Below are 19,390 nucleotides of genomic sequence, written 5' to 3'. Positions count from 1 at the left end.
GGAATCTGGAAACGTTTAAGTTTTTTTATGGTTTGAGTTGTCTCTGCAAGTTCATCATGTGGAACATCTACTTTTGTATCAGTGCTTTTGTTTCTCAAATACTCTGTTACATCCCAGGTGTTCTTTGAAACAAGAAGAAGCAAAGAGACTCAGAGTAGAAGTGCTCTGTGAGAAAATGAGAGAAAAACTGCAAAGGAAAGAAGATCAATGTTGTAAAGAAAGGGAGGAGAAACAGAAACTTGAGTTACACTCAAGGAATTTAGAAATGGAGATAAGAACACTGAGAAAGCTCTTGAAACAGGTATATTAAATAATGAATTAAACACTTTCTTTTCTGCTTCTTTTCACTTGTATTCCAGTATGCCTAGAGAAGGAGGTGCTTTGTTCATGGAAGAGGCATTGGATAACTATTGCCAAATTTTGAGGGCAGTAGAGAACAGTTGGTTCACAATTGGTCTGTTGTTGTTTTGTTTTGTTGGGTTTTTTTGGCTTTGCAGTTTATTAATCCTTTTTTTCTTTTTCAGAATTTAGGTTTCATTTGTATTTCAGGCAAAGCCTGACTTTTTTCGAAATTACTACAAAACATCCTGTATTTCTTCTTCTTAAATTTTCAGAAGAAAATTAAAATTTATTCTTTATAGGTGGGTTATCATAGCTGTGGGGAATCAAAAATCTTTTCAGGTATTCTGGGGAGAGTGGGAAGATGTATTGCTAGCTCTGATTTTTCTCGAGATGCAAGCAGTTGTATTACTGTAGGTTGAAGAGGAACGTGATGAAACACAGACACAGCGCTCTCAGGAAAAGAGGGCCAGAGCCCTTCAAGAAGGAATTTTGAACAACCACCTTGGGAGACAAATGGAACTAAAGAAGAGACAAGAAGATCTATAGGAAAAAATTCAGAGGTAAGCAGATATCTTTTTTCGAATAAGTCAGATTTCACCATATTTGTTTTAAAGTCATAATAAATCTTATATAACTTCCCGTGTTTCTTGATGGTTTATTTACTGTTTACCGGTGTAACTTAACTGTGTAAATACCTTTCCTGTTTTCTCTTACGTCTTTAAAAGTTCTGGAAAGCAGCATCACTCCTGTATGTACCTGAATTACTTGTGCAAGTTGGAAACTAATAGAACACACTATTTACCCCGTTTCTTAACCTATCTGTTATTTGTCATTTCACAGGCATTTTATTATCACTTTTTAGGGTTTCTAGCAATGAGACAGCTAGCTACCTATGTCAAGGTTGACCAGGAAGAAAGTTGTTTGACAGTGTTTGTGTTTCCATTGCTTTTTTTTTTTTTTTTTTTTTTTTAGTTATTCCCTTATTGAACTTACTTACTTCAAGTATGCCTTTCTTTTCCACCTCCACATACTGAAATTTTATGATCGAATATCAACAATGAATTCAACTCTCTGTAGGAGTTAGAGTAACTGGAGGAGAAAAAGCAACCATAAACACTGTATTCAAAAAGATCTTGAAAAGAGTTTACTGAATTTCCTAAGAATGTGCAGTGCTTGGAAGCCTTGTTTGTTCTTGGCTGTGCTGCCCAATAAATGTAGGATGAGTGTGTTTAAGTCGAAAAAAGTTAAACATATAATAAAGAGGGAATATACAGGACTATTGCATTCCGGGGGTGATTGAGTTTCATAGCTAACTTCCAGTAACACAAAAGGATAAGTGTTCAGAAGACATTTGAGAAGGAAAATACCCTTTCTAGCCTTGTTTTTACCAGATCTGTAGCACAACTAATTCAACCTTAAAGGCAATATTATAAAGGCATGCACATACAAGAAAGCACTGTCATTTTAAAAGCTTTACACTTGAGATGTTTTAAATAATTTTATTATTTGGTTGTAGGTTTAAGGGGGTATTGTGTATTTGGGATGTTCATTTAGGTTTTAAGGATATGTTGCACTTCCGTTGTGTACGTACATTGTACATGTGCGTGGGTTCACAGAGTAGCTTATTGCCTGAAACTTCATCCTTGAAGTCATGCTTCAGTATTAGAAATGTTAAAATGCAGTTTATTGCTGAAGTTTTTTTTGTAGATTCATTTCCCAATTGGCTCTTTATTCATGTTCCCTGTCATTCAGGAATCCAACACTGAGAGAGAAAAGGATCTGTTGTACAAGAATCAGTTACTACAAGATGAGATTGCTGTGCTAAGGCTAGAAATCAATCAAGTAAGACTTAGGCACCAGGAGGAAGAAGGAAAATCTTTAGAGGAAAATAAGACCTTGAAAGAAAAAAATGAAGCTCTCAAAAAGGAACTTAAACTGAACAAGGAAGCATTAACACAAACGGTTCTTCAGTACAATGCACAGCTGGACTTACTAAAGACAGAATCTGCAGTGCTGACTTCCAGACTTGAGCAGACAAACGAAAGCAAAGACAGACTAGAGACAGAAATCAAATCATTTCATTCCCGCCTGAATGCTGCTGTTCAAGAACTTGAACGTCATCGGTCATCAGAAAAGGATGCTGAACAAAGATTTCACAGAGAACGTGATGAATGGCATCGCTTGCAAGACAAGCTCCATCATGACCTCTCCGACACACAAGAAGCCAACAAGAGCTTGTCTCAGCAGCTGTGTAAAGCTGAAAGCAAAGCTAATAGGCTAGAAAATGAGCTTCACCAGTTGGAGCAAACCCTCAGAGAAAAAACTTTGCTTGTAGAAATGGCACAAAAAGAATTAAGTCAAGCCCAGCGTCAGGCAAAGGAATGTGATCGTGCTCAACAACTTGAGAAAGATCCAGTAAGCGAACTTGTAATAAAACAGGAGTCCTTGCAGGAGCGATTGGCCCAGCTCCAGAGTGAAAACCCTTTACTGCGTCAGCAGCTGGAAGATACACAGAGCAAGAGGATCATGAAAGAAGAAGTAGTGAATGATGTGCAGGACCGGTTTAATGATACTCTGAACAAACTCAGAGCTGATAGGGAAAAGCAAATTTATCTCATAGAAGAGCAAAACAAGGATTTAAATGCCAAGTGTACTGATTTAAGGGAACAAGTCTTCGAATACGAGACTGACAAAGTAGAAAGAGAGGTAAAGGATATGCTTAGAAAGAACAATTTAAAGTTTGTCCGTTCTTGAAATTATTTTGTTTCTACAGTGTACCTGGTATGTTATGTGCATGGGACCAAAGAATACTGATTTGTTCTGGTTTGTTATGTTTCTCTCGGAATTGCGGAAGGTTTTGGCAAACGGGATGTTAGTCCTCAGATCTAAGCAGAGAGCAGAAAAAAGGTATCCAAGTCTAAGCTTTGATCAAGAAAGGTGATTCTTCTTACTTAGTTCATAAAATGTTGAAGAACTCCAAAAGATCAGATTCCTCCACAAGCCCCTGCCTGCTGGTTGGTGGAAGATCCCATGAAAGCTTTAGATGGGTCAGTGTTGGCCCATGAAGTGCATTCCTACGTAATCCCTACTGTGAGCAGAGGCACTGCCAAAAGTGTTCTCCAGCATCTTTTCCACCTTTTTGTCTAGAAGAGGATGGCCTTTGCTTCAGCGAGGGCATCTGTTTCTGTAGTTACGTATTGGTCTGTTTGATGTGAAACCTGAAGGGATGGAATATCCTCAGGAATTCCGTCCCGTGGCATTCTGTGGAACGTGGCTAACGGATAGAGACGTCCGGCAGCTTCTCTGTGGAGAGCGCCAGATGCACAGACGGTACGTAGGTATTTTTCCTGTGCTCTGTGTGTGTGATACATCTTTCTTTTCTCTTTTGAAAGTGCGAGAGTGAAAGAAAGGAGGTGAAGAAGCTGGTAGAGTTGAAACACGCAGTTGAACTATGTCTGGACCAAGAAATGAAAAGAAACCTCGATCTGCAGAAAGACTGTAAGAGGTACGGCTTTTTAGCGTGGTGAAGAGGTATCCCTGCGTAGAAGTCATGTTTTATTGAACTGTAATGTAAAAAATAGGTGTACCTAACTGTGAGCAGATGCCAGCCTCGTGTTAGTTCTTGCAAGGTACTTCTGTACACCAGCCCCTAGTTTTCAATAGCTGCCAAAACAACTGCAGATGCAGGTTGCCCTGCAGTTCTCCGGGCAAAAAGGGAGTCTTTCATTCCTCTTTTCAGGTGAAATCTGGACTCTCCAAGCGTATGTGGCACAGGAATACTGGTTTTTCCTGGTAATTCCTGGTGTGTCAAGCATGTTAAAGATGAAGCAAGCCGTGTCTGTGCTGTTTACATGAGAGTATGTGAAAAAGTCCAGTTTTGTTTCTTTGCTTCATTGTTTTTGTGACTAATTTGCTGTGCAGGTTGAAGAGGCTGCTGAGCAGAGCTACGAAGAAACTAAGGGTGTATGAGGCGAGAGGGGGACTGTCCCAGCTGAATTTGCAGGGAGAAGTGAAGAACGGGTATTCTGAAATGGTCAATGAAGCTGACAGATTAAGAGCAAAGGTGAGCTTTGCTTTGTTTGGGTTATTTTGGTGGTGGTGGTTTTTCTTTTGGAACCTCTGTTCTTTCTTCGTACTTCTTTTCATGTTGTTGACTTTGACTTTTGTTTTCTTGGCTGTATTTCTGAAATTATTTGGCTGGTTTTTGATGTTCCTTCTATGGTCACAGTAGTAGGCGACTGTAATACTGATGTAGCTCTTAGGGGTAAAGATGGAAGTGTTACGTACACAGCAGTATCTGCGAGGGCGCATCAGGGGTAGGCTGTCCTGCAGAGGAGGGGCAAAGCAAGAGCCACAGCAAGGCTGGCAGGGTCTGTGACCACACAGGCCAGGGATCAGCCCCACAGGCCCTCACCAAGAAGAGCAGAAGAGTTCTGGGGACAGTTCTGGGGACAGTAAGCAGAGTCCTCCAAGAGTGCAGATCACCAGGCCGGTCCATAGGGATGGGCAGGTCTGCAGTCCTACTGGGACGTCACGTCCATGGGTGAGGGCCAGGGCTGAGAGCAGTGAAGGCCCAGCACAGGCCTGGCTGCAGCTTGAGGCCGTGGCAGCATCGTCGGGCTCCGACGGATGCATTCCCTCTCGGAAGAGAGGGGAGTAACGCCACCGTCACTCGGAACAACTCTGTGCAGTTGGCCTTGCCCAAGGTCACCCCCTGAAGCCTGTCTCAGGCACGAGTTGAGCAGGAGGCAGGTGGGGGTTTGCTTTTCGGAATGGTGTCTTTGCTTCGCAGGGCACGATGCAGTGTGAGGTGATGCGGAAAAAATGAATGCAGTAACTTATTGCTTACTAGTAGCTGACTCAGTCCGTCTTTCCTGGTCTTGGAGACCCAGAAACGCTTTTGAGGTTGCTCTGGCTGTTTGGTAGCATGGAACCTTTTATCTGCTTCTCCGCTCATTTGTTGCTAAAGTAGCTGTGTTTCAAAGTTATGCTCCTTTTTAGAAGATACTATTGTAGAATGAGTCAACTGCCTTGAGAGTGGCTCATTTTTAGTTCACAGGTTAGCAGCATATTTGTGTTCCTGTTGGAAGAGTTATTTTGAATGACAGGGAATGGAATTACGTTTGGGCAATTTTAAATAAGTGTAAAGTTTCTACGTATTTTAGAGACTTTCAAGTGTTGACTCTGCTGGTTTCCCCCACTTTTTTAAAACCAAAAGATGATGGGATATCATGTTTTATGGTTAATAGGTATAGACGATGGATGTTTCTGGAGGGGGAAAGAAGGGGATAGAAGCTGTAGTTGACCATTGGGACCTATGGGAAGTCTGATATTTCCTGGAAATCTTTTGAAAACAAACCGTAGCTTTGACCTAAAGAGACTGTCTTCTGCCACCAGTGCTGCAAAAGCGGTGTTCTGAGCCACTATTTCCAGATCTATTAGCGTAATGGAAGGAAAGGGTATCCGTTTCTTGTCTTGTCAGTTCTGTGATGAAGCTTTGACCGTGTGACAGCATGTGACAGTTCCTCTGAAGCATGATACATGGGGCTTTTTTCTGATGAAACCAGAATGTGGCTGTGATGTAACTGGGTATGGGTGTGTTTGATTTCCTATGATCGTATGAACATCTCGCAGAAGAATAGCCCTAGTGCTTTTCAGCCTAGCCCTGCGGGTGTAATGCCGCTGGTTTGGTACCTCTTGGTCTGTGACCCACTGCAGAACTGAGGAAGGATGGGAACCTGAGGAATGCTGTCAGAAATGATGTGAAAGCTGTTCTTGTTTTAAAAGAGGAGCCTGGTTTCGCTTTTGTTTTAACACTGAATCAGCAGATGATAAATACAGTGTTGATGGCCAACTCCTTTACCAATTTTCACAGATTTGACTAATTTTAGATCCCTCTGAGTTCCCTGTTTTTTTCCCCTTTCCTGTCTACAGGTTGATGAACTTTCCCAGCAGCTGGAGATAGAGTCTAAAAAAGGCATGCAGCTAGAAGCAGAAAATCATGATTTGCGAGAGGAGTTGTCCACCATGCGTGGGAGCCATGAAAAACTGGAAAAGAGCAAAAGCCAGCTGAAAGAAGAGGTGGCTAATCTCAAACACCATATGGAGACTAACATGGTGGATCGCAGCCAAATAGAACAATACAAAAGAGAGGTGGAAGAACGAGCTGCACAAGAAATAAGGCAAAAACTGCAAGAAGTCAATCTGTTTTTGCAGGTAAGTTAATTTCTTATGTGTGTCTGTTATAGACTTCTGTTTTGGTTGTCATTTTTAGGGGTGGTGGTGGTGCCTGATTCCATGTGTTACGCTGTACTTCTGTTTTTCCTGAAGGGCAGTGGGAGAAGGGAATATGGTTGGGCAAGATGCTTTCATGTGCGTGCAGTGTGCCTGCAGGCCCTGAATCAAAAACTTGCCCGAGGTAGGTTTTCATTTTGCAGTTCTTGGAGGGGTATCACTGCCCACTGGTCTTGTTCTCATTGTTTAGGTCTTGTTGTCATTGTTTATCCTTGAATGGGTATTGCAACTTAAGAGTTGTCACAGCCAGCCATACACATCTTCCGTAGTCATTGCACAAGGGGCAACGCTCAGAAAAGAAGTCACCAAAGCTGCAGGGTGGGGGCTGGGGGTGCGGCATCTCCATGATTTCTTTGAGGAATGCTATGCCCTGTCCTACAGAGATAGTGTTCCTTCATCAGTAGCTTTGATGAGTAATAGTGCTAAGATGGGGGTTCTTTCTGAATGAAAAGAATCATTTGGTGTGGTAGTTCCAGGGTTGTGCCCTGGTCGCTGATGGCAGTGAGGAGGCACAGTTGCCTCGCTGAATAGAGCTGGGCCCTTGAAACTGGGCACACGCAATTGACTGGCGAGGAGAGTTCTCTTTTTCTTTGCGGTGGTTGAAAGTGTGTATCTACTTCAGATGCAGGCAGCCTCCCAGGACAGATTAGAACAAATCAGAGCCAGTCGTCATGCTTTGCTGACAAACCAGCTAGAACACAGAATTGGAGACCTCGAACGTGAATTGGACAGGATAAAAAATACCCAACGAGACAGTATTTTTCAAAAAGAATCCGCACAGGCAGAAGCGGAAAAGTACAAAGACCTGTACCTGGAGGAAGTTAAAAATGGAAGATGCCTAGCAAAAAAACTGGAAAGGTAAGTCCCTGCTCTTTTGGGGTGATAATAAGATACTACTTTTTCCTCAAGCAGTTTTCTTCATTAAATACCTTTTCTACATCTGGTCAGCATTATGCATAAGATAGCATATTTGTGATGAAAGTACCTTAAGGGTCCCCCCTGTTCTTTGGAACTATCTTCATTTCTCTTCAGTGTTCCAGCAGTAACAGCACCGATCATGGGCGTTAATAGGATATTTTTGAAGTTGAGTTTGTTTTACCAGGCAGCCTTTTTGCCAGTCTCTAATCTCCTCTTCTTACTCTAAGTATGGCAGAAAAGATAATGTCATGTCCTTTACTGCTTGAATAAGGATAGGCCCTTCAGAGAACGGCATTTGATGCTATGAAGAAGAACAACAAAAATCTTTTGGCTTCCATTTTAGTCGCATGTCATAGGTTTCAGCTTTCTTTGGGAAAGGAAGGGTAGCCCAGAGTTCTTATGCAGGTGATGTACCTTTCAGGAAGAGCTATGTAAACACACGGTGTGCACAGACTGCTTTGAGGCCTTAATGCTGAGAAGCCCAAAGTATTGGTTAACTCTTGCTGCTTCTTGCAGGTAGAGTGACTACTTAGAAATAGGCTCTCCAAAAAAAACCCAGATCCAGTTATGGAGATTTTTTTGGACTCTCTTAATCCCTTCCACTTTCAGAAGTCAGATAATAATCAAAGACCTGGAGGGTAACTTTGCGGAAGTCTTATTACCAAAGATAATTCTTTGTATGCTTCTGAATGTTTCAGAGCTAATGAGAGACTAGCAGAAGCCAACAATAAGCTCCTTCAGGAGTGCCATAGAAGCAAACCTTTAACTGCAAGCAGCGCTGTCAGTGGTCCAGTTCTGTATTCAACTGAACTGGGACATATTAGCAACAGTCCGGCACTGAATAGAAGTCTAAATCTAGCAGGAAGCTTCCTAACCCCGACCGTGAATACGTTACCATCAAGAAACAGAGTTGAAGCCTATGTGGCTAAGGTAAGCGTTTTTAAATACTGTTCTCAACTAGTGTTGAAGAGTATCTGTAAGCAAGGTTGTGCTTTTCAGTCTAAAGTTAGAATCCATTTCTAGTTCCAAACCATATGCTCTGATATGCTAAACCAAATTGCTCATCAAAACAGTACACAACTAGGTGGTAGAAACGAAGACTTTTGGTCATCAGGGTTATACAAATTTCCAGAAGTGCTCAAAGACCAAAAAATACTGAGATCTAAATGACAGACTGCGTAACAACATTCTTTTGCAAGAGAAACTGTGATGAAGAATACTGTGGCATAGGAAGCTGCCAGAGAAGCTCTTCAGTAAAATTTAGTGCTGATGCCCCATCCCTGGCAGTGCTCAAGGCCAGGCTGGGTGGCGCTTGGAGCAACCCGGTCTAGTGGAAGGTGTCCCTGCCCATGGCAGGGGGGTTGGAACTGGATGATCTTTAAGGTCCCTTCCAACCCAAGCCATTCTGTGGATGACCTTTTTTAAAACAGTGAACTTTATGATGAGTGCAAAATCCCATCAGACATCTTTCTTTGAGACACCTTTTCCTCCTTCACTGATGTTCATGCTAGCAGTTTCTTCACCGGAACTTGTTTTAGTACAATACCAACAAAGGGATGCTTCAAAACTAGGATGGTATGAACAGGACACGTAACTTCTCACTTGAGTGCGGGACGTATGCTGTGCATAGGAGGCATTTGATTTTGTGGGTCCTGCTATGTGGTGTTATATGTAACTGCTCCTCAGGAAGTCTACAGAGCTTTCTAATTTGGTAAAAAGCTGCAACCTCTGCATACCTCTGGTCAAAGTATGCCCTGTAATTAGCAGTCAGCATGATAGCACATCCCTCACAGACGTAATATCACGTAAATGTGATATCATGAGAGTTGGAAACCAGATGTCAGTCGTTGTAATCCGTTTCCCACCTAGCATAGGACTGAGGCATGGGCAAGCTTGCCTGTTCAGTCGGTGTCTGTCCCTCGCGTATTCTGTTGTTGAATGAATGTGAGAAGCATTCGCTCACTTTTAAGTCTATCTCGGTTCGGTGGTCCCACCTACACTGGAAAGAATCCATTTAAATAACGTGTCTGCATACTGTGCCTGGCTTAAGAAAAAGAAAAAAACAAACCAAACAACAAAACAAAAATGGACAAAGCGGTGTGTAGGTAGTGCGTAGCAGCGGCAGTTAAGAGATGAACTTTTCTGTATCGTTGCGAATGTGTTTTTTGTGTCAGAGGGGTGGACGTAACGCTGCATAAAGAACGTGGGAGGCAATTAGTACTGTACCACCTGCAGGGAATATTCTGCACGCAAGCAGCAGAAAGGAGGCGAAATTCAGGGATCCACTACAAAACTGAAGTAAGGAGAAAGCCAGGACAAGGGAACAAGAGGGACAGGGAGCAGGGAGCACGTGAGGGCAGGGGAAAAAGAGAGAGAGATGGGAGCGAGATGTTACAAGAAGAAAAAGGCAAAGGAGGAAACCATCCCCCTTCTAGGAAAAAAGCTGTCCTAGTTTAAAAGAAAAGGGTTTAACAGTTGTGGTTTCTTTTTTTGAAGAAGAAACAGGAAAAAAAGAATAACCTCCCTGTTACTAAATCCAGCTGCACATCTCTTTATGATGTTTCTTCCTGTAATCACCAGTTAGGGAACAACTGAGACTAATTGTAGTGGCACTGCCTGTAGCCTCAAGTCACCTGACGTTCAGTGTATTCAGGGAAGTCTTAAAACCTGATCTTCTCTGGAGTCCTTCAGAAGAAGGAACTGAGTTCTCAGAGGTGCAGTAGTTGCTGGAGGACTAGGTGAGTATTTCACTTAGAACTGCGGGCTTAATTGTTCTCAGTCGGGTGCAGTATGTCATGTGCATAACATGCATCTGAGAAAAGAGGATTGAATTGGAACGTAAGACTTTGAAGTCAGGAAGTAACAAAAGGGAAAAACTGCATGTATCCCTCTGCATACAATAACGGGTGGCAAATCTCAATCAGTTTCCAAATGCAAAATCACCAGATGCACAGTCTGTGCTGTCATTTCCGCAGGAGTCCCGTGCCATTCAGGAGGCAAGTTGGAGCATGAGGGAAGAAACCAGAGATTATAGTTTTAGTCTGTTTTGAAATGCTTTGCTGGTTGTGCTGCCTGGTATTCTGTCTGTTCAGCAGACTGTTTCAAAACAGAAGAATTTCTCTGACACAGCCCTTTCTTCACTTCACTGTTTACTTCAGTTATGCCTCAGTTTTGTTTTCCCACTAACCTGGTTCCCTTCTACAGAATTTGCCTTGCCTTTAAATTCAGGATGCGCAGTGCTGCCTTGGCTGGAGATGACACATGTTTCTGCCACTGAAGCTCTAAATGACAGGGAGTTAAGAAGCTGAAATTGCAGTGTGCCTCAGGCAGTCCTTTGAGGCTTCTTTTTTTAGTCAAAGCTCTCTGCAGATTTGGTGTTCCTTGTGGTAGCTTCCTCAAGGTGAGAAGGGCTATTGGAAGTAGGGAACATGCCAGCCATTCTGAAGAGGGAGATGTTTGTGTGAATTTCGTTTGTGCAGAAGCTTTGAAATAGCTTCAGGGGCAAAGAGGTGAAAATAGTTCACACTGCTGTTATTCAAAATGATGGTATTCATTGGTCCTGCAGCTGTTGGAAAAAACCCTGGTAAATGATGCTGACAAGAGGAAGGAGTGCTTCACTAGCAAGTGGACACAGTTTCTCCTTTAGACTTAACTAAGGAATTTGGTGTTTAAAGGCTTGAAAGATTGCACCGTTTTCCTAAACATTAAGCATGACTATCAGTGATTACACATAGAGCCGTACATGTTGAAGATGGTCATATCACAAGTTCAGCAAAAAATGAGCGTGTTATTCTTAAAAAAGCATAAAGAAATGTGTTCCATTACAGTATAGCCCCTTCCCCTTTATCAAATATATACGCTACAGAAATGAATAACCTTGAAGTGCAAAAGGATCTTTAAAAATACAAAAAAAGTTCATATTGGCACAAGCTTATTAACCAGTAGAATCCCAATCACATGCAATGTCTTTGGGTTTTTTTTGGTGTTTTTTATTTGTATTAGAGCTTCAGTAATGTGGAATAAATTACAAGTACTTGACAAATTCTGTGCATGTAATTAGACAGTGACCGTAGCAACTAGCAATTCAGTATTTCAGACCTGCTCCCTTAGTCCATAGACTAAGGCAAGGAATGTCTCCTGCAAGTGCTGCAAGGAGGTTTTGGGACTGGAGTCCTGTTGTTAGGTTTAACAAATGTCAAGCTTAAATCCTAACAGCTGTGCCAAAGGCTGGTGAAAATGAACATGGGTGTCTTGACAGACAAGAACAGTGAACTCTGCAACCAGGGTGAATCAGTGGATAAATGAAACCAGTTTAATGTGGGAAGGGAAATGTCTGCTTCCTACTTCATCTTCCAATTTCTGTTCCATTTCTGATTTGGCTTTCTGCACTCTTGTAGCAGTCTTTGTTGTTAGCTTTTTTACTTGCTTCATTTACATGTAGGCCACGTTCTTGTTTCTCACTGAAGACCTGTGAACTTCAGGCTGTTTTTCTTTCTTTTTCAGCTCCTTCATCAAAAATCTGTCCGTCTCTCTTCTCTGCAGCCAGATACATGGCAAGGTTTGCAGCCAGCATTGTTTAATGTTGGGATGGTATTTTATACTGGAAATGTTGTCTGTTTATGCTGTTAGGTTTTGATTAAAACTTACTGATTGTATTCACATTTTCCTAACACTGCGCATATTTTGAACTTTAGTTTGTCCAAGTGAAAGAATGACTGCTGCAGGGGACTTCTCTGCTTTATGTATTTGTAATGCAATGGCTTCTGTGGTAGTTAACCATCTGTGAGATGTAATGCAATGGCTTCTGTGGTAGTTAACCATCTGTGAGATGTAATGCAATGGCTTCTGTGGTAGTTAACCATCTGTGAGATGTAATGCAATGGCTTCTGTGGTAGTTAACCATCTGTGAGATGATAGTCTATGGATTTAATCTGTTATGATGGAACTTTGAGCTTTAGGAGTAGGCTGGTTTACCCTCCTTGCCACTTCTGATATACAAAAAGTTCTTGGTGGTCGCAGCAGTTGTGTCTAGGATCTCAACTTCAGAACAGTACTGGTACTCCAGACTCGGAGCATCATCTCACGGAGTCTTACAGGATCCAGCTTACTCTGTGCTAAAGCAGCCTGTGTGGATAAGTAGTAAGTCAACACCACTTTCTGAAAAAAGAACTGTTGAGAAGGTGCCTGCTGCAAGTGAACACCTGGTGTGTTACCACCTGAAGAGATGTGCAGTGAGGTGAGAAGTGCCTGCTCAGGAGGTTTGGGACACTCAGCTGTGATGCCTTTCCCAGGGGTTTGGGGGGAAGGAGAAAAGTGGAGGCAAGTTAAGGTCCTCGGAGGTGTATTTTGCCTGGCTCTTCATTATTCCTTTTTCAGAAATCAGTGTGTTGGCTTTACTTCCACCTATTTCTCTTCCCTCAGACATGGATGAGAATCACAAAGACATTGATGGAATGAAGAAGAGGAAAACAAGACCTTTTTCTTCTCTTGATTGATTTGTACATGTTGCAGAGGGTCCTGTGGACCTTCTAGTCATTGTGAAGACTCAGGAAACCAGGGAAAGTGGTTTCTTCTAACACCACTAACTACTACGTCTTTGCTTGGGATTGGTCCTGGGTTTGGGCCGTATTTTGGTCTAGGCATTAGTTTTCCTGCTTTTTTCTGTTACCTGTGTCTCGTCTCAGGAGTTAGGGGGTCCTTTCTCCCCAGAATTTTGCTTCTGCTTGTACCTGCTTGAAAACAATTAGAGATTTGGGGGGTCCTTTTCCATTGTTCATGCAGCTCTGTTGGCACAGAGTATTTCAATGAAGTATCACAGAGTGGTGCTTCTCCTGCAGGATCTAGTGAATGTGGTCCCAGCTATCCCTGTGTTCCTGGAGAGAGAGCCCTTCCCTCCGCTTCGCTGGTTTACAGCCCCGCTCCTTTGACCCTTGCAGTTACTGCCTGTTACTGCTCCTCTTGTGAGGGTAAGCAGAGTGGTTTCCTTCCTGAGGCTCTTGCTCTCTCTGTGCTGTTGAGTACCCTGTGCAGTGTTTCCGTTCTTCTTGTTGTTGTTATGCTGCTAGGTGGGTCTGCTCATTTCATAAAATAAATGCTCCTTCCCCCAGGAATTCAGTACTAAAATCAAGAGAGTCGCAGAATGAGTGAGGGGAAGGGGCCTCTAGAGATGATCTAGTCCAACGTCACCCCTGCTCAAAGCAGGGTCAGCCACAGCAGGTTTTGTCACTGTTCTGTCAGCCAGGTGTTATACATCTCCAAGGATGGACACTCCACAACCTTTTCTGGCAACCTGTTCCAGTGTCTGTCCATGCTTACAATTTTTTTAAAAATAATAATTGTAAAAATCCTTGTGTTAAAATTTCCTCTATCTGGATTTGTGCCTATTCCTCTTGTTCTTTTGCTTGGCACTGCTGAGAAGAGTCTGGCTCCATCTTCTGTACTCCCCCCACCAGGTATTTATACACATACATAAGGTCCCGCTGAGCTTTCCTGTTCTCCAGTAAAGAAACAGTTGCAGCTCTCAGCCTCTCCATATAGCTCATGAGGTCCAAGCCCTGCAGCATCTTCATGGCCATCGTAGCCCTGGAAGCTGTATGATACGTGTTTTGAAATTCACTTCTGTGTGTCACAAATTTGATGGAAAAAATGTAGGAGTAGCAGGTATCATCAAATGTAAACAGCAGCATATAGCGCTTGGACTGTGACTCTTAAATTAAGAGATGTGATTCCTTCTTGTGAAGGCTTCTGAAGGCAGAATCATAAGTGAGAATAACTTAATTGGTAACAATACCCACTTTCTAGGGGAGAAGAGGCATAAGTGCTTCTTTGTAGTGATCCAGGCTGATTCCAGCTACATAATAAACCCCACAGCACTCGCTGCGTAGAAGCTGTAGCTGTGGTTATCTTTTCTTAGTACACAGTTTGCAAGAAGAAATTGTGTGTGCTTTTATGTTTTTATAAATGCGTGTCGTGGTATTTGCAATAACAATAAAGAAGTTTTGGCATCATCTGTAGGAGCTCTTTCAATTTCCCATCTTAAGGTGGAGAAAAGAAGAATATTGGCACACGCTTTTTTCTATACAAATGGTGTATGTCAATCCTGCAGCAGCTGCTGGTGCAGCTCTTCTCTCTGTGAAGTTGCAGAAGCCAGCCTCAACTGGCTGATTTGTCCCTGTGGGTGGCATTTGTACCTATCTCGGCATGTAGCTGACATTCTGTTCGTGTGTTTGATGATAAACTTCAGCCATACCTTCACTGCAATAACTGCGCTAGGCTTTCTTGCTTTCTTCCTGTGTATTTTGTTAAATGCCCAGTAATAATCCAGCTGGTGAGTTACAAATTGTTTTGTTAACGTTGCTGAGCAATGAGGCAGCTGCAGCCCGACTGACCAAAAGTTTCTCTTCAGTAGAAATCAAACCCCAAACCAAGATGTGTCTATTTGGAATTATATTTTTAGGTTTTCTCTCATTATGTGTGGTTTTTAAGAATGTTTTAGAAGTTTAATATTAGAAAAATGTAACTGTTAAAATATTAACTGTATTTTCTGTATAATTCTAGGTACGGCAGGAACTAGATGAAAAAATCGCTAAAGAACTTAAACAAGGTAATGTGTCACTATGTTAGGGGCATTTTTAAGGAAAAAGAGGAGTGTTCCTGACTCTTGAACATAATGGCTTGAAAGCTGTGAAGTTCCTGTGCTAAGCACAGGGAGGTTTTTCTGCTAGCTTTCCAGTTTAGACTTGAATGTGAAAATTTCCTGCTTACCAAAAGATTGTGTAGAATGTTATGCAGTTGCCTGAAAAAGACAAGTGCAGAGAAAACTAACCCACTTCCTCTACACGGGTGCACTTGGCGTAAGCTGAAGTCACGTTTTTCTAGAGTGAATCCTTGAGCACAAACGTCAAATGTAAAAGAAGCCCCGAGAGAAGACGTTTATAGACTTCAGCCATCACTGCTTCTTCCATGTGCATCAGTTGCATTCCACACTAAATCATACCGTGCACTTCTCTGCTGTTGGACCTTGGTTTTTTGCCATTTCTTATTCATTGCTTGTATTTGTAGCTTATATGTTGCAGTCTTTTTTGAATAAGCAAGAAAAATGTAATCAGTGATATGAAAGATACCCTTTCTTTGGGAAAAGATCATTTCATAGCACTTAGGCAAACATAAGATGAGTTGAATGCTTTTAACACATAGCATGAAACATGCTCTATAATATGAGGCCAGGTGTCGAAAGAGGAATTCCACCTGTTTCAGGGTAGTCGTTCCTCCAGAGTCACTGCTTTGCTTTGCAGTGACTGGTGCTATTTCAAAGCAGGTGGCCCCTGCGAGAATTTCCTTCTGTTCCTGCATGCTTTTAGTAATACAGAGAGTGTTCAGCTGTAGCTTCACAGCTCGTTCCATGTGTCCGAATGGACACAAAGCCGTTGCATTTCATCCGTGTGCATTTTGAACCTGACTGTGCATCTGCTAGGTGTCATAGAGTGCGTTTGGTTTCAGGACCTTGTCTGAAAAACGTGGCTGGAGAAGAACAGGAAAGGTGGGCTTGCTGTCATTGAGTATGTGTTTTTGTGGAGGAAAGAGGGTTTTGCCAGGGTGAGTTACAAAGACGCCCCTCAAAGAAAGTGCCAGGCTAGGAGACTTGTCCTGGCCTGACTGCACTGCAAAGGTGTTTGCGTTTTCACCGGCGGATTCTTTTTAAGTTTGTCACAGAGAAGGCAGAAGCTGGTTTTTAGGAGTAGAGTTCCAATAAATCACTGCTTTGAACATTCAAGGAAAACAGATACTGGAGGTTTGAGAGATCTGCAGGGGGGCTTAGTTTAGCACTGGTGTAAGCCGGAGTCATTTGTGGATTCCCTGAAGACGTTCGCTGTGTAGCCTATAGAATTTCTTTCACTGGCTTTAGAAATACTGTTGACTGGTAAGCAAATGTGGAAAAAGATTGTTTCTTCCTTTGTGCGTAGCCCTTTGATTGTTACGATCCCTTGGAAGTTTTTAAATCTCTTTCTGGATTATAGTCTCTCCAGTTATCCATGATGTTTTCATAGTGACTGATTTGGCCCTGTCTAGTGTAAAAGCAACACCGGAATCTTGTTTCTCTTCTCCCTAGCCACTGCTGAACTTGAAGCTGGATCTGCTGGAGCTTCTCCCATGGTATTTTCCGATGGATCTTCAAAAAGTATCCACGTTGACCAGGATCCCCTTTGCAGGGCAGTACAGGAGTACCGCGATGTTTTAACCAAAAATTACCTGATTTGAACAAAATGCTGGGAAAAAAGCTCCGGAAAGGATTTTGTTTACATAGCGCGTCTATAGTTTCTCATCCCACAGTTCAGATGTGCAAATGTGTTTATTGCAGTCCGAATGTGAATTCTATTAAATGGATGTCAAGCACATTGCACTTGCCTGTTGGTTTATTGATGCATAGGTGTTTTATTTTGCACTCACCATAAGAAGCACACCTGTTTTTTTCTGACTAGCAGAATGACTCACCTTGATTCTTGAGCGTGACAGAATTGTCAGAATGTTTCTTATCAACGTAGAAGCTTTATTTTTTCTCCACTGATGTTCTGTGTTTTAACGAAAGCATTCCCTTTGTTCTGCTTAATCCTTTCACCCTATGTGTTGTTCATGTTTCCAGTGTTACTTTAATGCTTAGGACATCGTTTGATGTGATTTGAGCCTGCTGCTTTAGTCCAGATGCCGTGACTGTTTCTGCCGATAAAGTGAAATCTTTACCAGTGGTCATGCTGGAGGACAGGGCACTTTACGTTGCTGTCACCTTATGCGCCTTAGGTTTAACATTACTGTGAGTGTGTAGCAGTGCCAAGAGAGTTATGTGGTGGGTTTGGTATGTTTGTTTTGGATCACAGAACCACAGAACGGGTGAGGTTGGAAGGGACCTCTGGAGGTCATCCGTTCTAGCTCCCCTGCTCAGGGAAGACCACCCAGAGCTGGTTGCCCAGGACCATGCTGGCTTTTGAGCATCTCCCAGGATGGAGCCTCCGTGGGCAGCCTGTGCCAGTGCCCAGTCACCCTGATCGGAAAGAAGCATTTCCTGATGTTCAGCCCCAACCCTCTGTGTTTCAGTTTGTGCCCATGGCCCCTCACGGTATTCATCTTGGGGTTCGTATTAAAGGTCGCTGCAGCTGTAGACATTCCCAGTTACTACATCAGCAGCTGTGCTGTACCTGAAACACTTCATGTGCGGGAAAAATGAATGTTAAAATATTAACTTCCAGTCTCCTCAGTACTTTCCAAACCTTGTATGATAGGACAGCCAATCTTTTTGTTGCTGCTAGCAGCTGATGATGTGGTGGCTGTAGCCCAGATGGTAGCCAGTGTTCTGGGACATTTGTGTCAATAAAAGAAGCAGGTTTACTTCTTTCAGGGAGTTACCTGTTACTGAAGATCTACATTGTCATTTCCTGTCCACAGAAGTCAGTAGTGATCAGAAGATGATAGAACAAAGTCCCAGTTCTGGGAAAGGAAGAATGGTTGTCCCAAGATCAATTAAGACTGGAAAAATTTGGGGGTTTTACCCACTAATTCAAGGACTTGAGTTAACAGGCAGTGAGGAAAGCAATGAATGTTGCTGTGACGCTGTTCCTTTTTATATGAATACATATTTGTGAAGTTAATATACTGTATTTAATTCCAGATATTCTGTTTGAAATTTAATAAACCTTGTCATCTAATATATGTCTTTGTTTTATCGTTTCCCTTCTTGACATCGCTTTCTACCCCTTTCCCTAACCGTACAGCTCTCCAGAGCGCTCTGCTCCTTTCAGCTCTGTTCACCGCTGCGCCTTCAGCCTGTCCTGGAGGCCAGGCAAAAGGCCAGCATGTGTGTATGTCCTTCTCCACAATTGTGTTAAGATCAGTTCCCAGACTTTCCCTGTATTTTAGAGCAATCCTCCTTGTGGTTTGGGCAGAAGGTAGCAGGTGAGCTTCTGGTGGCCGTGAAACGCTGGGAAATCCCACAGGTTTTGATCCCCTGCAGAGGAAAAAGGTGTAACGAAATTTCTCCAGCCTGCACCGGAGTGGTCAAAGAGAAGTTCAGCTTTTGCTACTTTCTAGTGTCTCTCCACAGAGGAAGCAGGGACAGAACATCTTGACATTCACGTTGTGTTGTCAGTCACTGTGATAAACTCAGACGTGACCTGTGCTCAAGTTTCCTCACCGCTCTCTGCTGCCAGCTCTTAGTGAGAGGGGAGAGCTCTTGGCTGGTGGAGCAGCAGAACAGAAATTCGGTGTTGGCATCTGCCATAACCGGCATTGATAGCAGTTATGATGAGGCGTGAGGGGGTACAGAGAAGTCCAGGCAATTCCTGCGCTCGAAAGTCCATCCCCAGTGTCACTGTGGGGACACTCCTGATGAAGCAGGAGAGGGCATGGCACTTGGGGGAGGCTCTGAGGCCTGGAAGACAGGGAATGTCTGTCCCATCTTCAAGAAGGGCAAGACCGAGGAGCTGGGAACTGCAGCCTCACTGTGCTGCCTGGGAAGGTGGCGGAGCACGTACTCTGGGAGCCGTTTCCAAAGATGCTGGGGACAAGAAGTTGGTAGGGAGGAGTCAGCATGGGTTTGCAAAGGGTGAAATCATGCCGCACTGACCTGGTACCTCTCTAGCGATGTGTGAGTAACTGAGTGGACAGAGGAAGAGCAGTGCGTGTTGCTTACCTTGACTTTAGCAAGGCTTTCTCTGGCTTGTGCCCGAACAGTCAAGTTCAGGTTCAGGAACTTCCTGATCTCTTTCCAAAGAAGAAAGCAAGCGTGTTTCTTGATTTCTTTGCTCAGGTACCTTAGAAACCCTTTGGGGTCAGTAGCTACAAGCAG

General features: G+C 43.0%; 1 protein-coding gene across 1 annotated transcript; it reads left to right on the top strand.

Annotated features, from left to right (window-relative positions):
• The first annotated feature begins 870 nt into the window (after positions 1–870).
• On the top strand, positions 871–17,172 carry LOC308057430 (ankyrin repeat domain-containing protein 26-like). The gene is made up of 9 exons (XM_080411534.1): positions 871–902; positions 2,095–3,048; positions 3,735–3,847; positions 4,264–4,405; positions 6,277–6,558; positions 7,259–7,494; positions 8,253–8,484; positions 15,112–15,157; positions 16,664–17,172. Exons 2-9 carry the CDS (start codon positions 2,680–2,682, stop codon positions 16,810–16,812), a joined length of 1,569 nt encoding a protein of 522 aa, XP_080267660.1. The 5' UTR covers positions 871–902; positions 2,095–2,679; the 3' UTR covers positions 16,813–17,172.
• The last annotated feature ends 2,218 nt before the right edge of the window (positions 17,173–19,390 follow it).

The sequence above is a fragment of the Falco punctatus genome (genome assembly GCF_963210335.1).
Source record: "Falco punctatus genome assembly, contig: scaffold_91, whole genome shotgun sequence".
Classification (NCBI taxonomy): domain Eukaryota; kingdom Metazoa; phylum Chordata; class Aves; order Falconiformes; family Falconidae; genus Falco; species Falco punctatus.
Note: the sequence above shows the minus strand (reverse complement) of the source record. Positions and strands in the feature narration are given on the sequence as shown.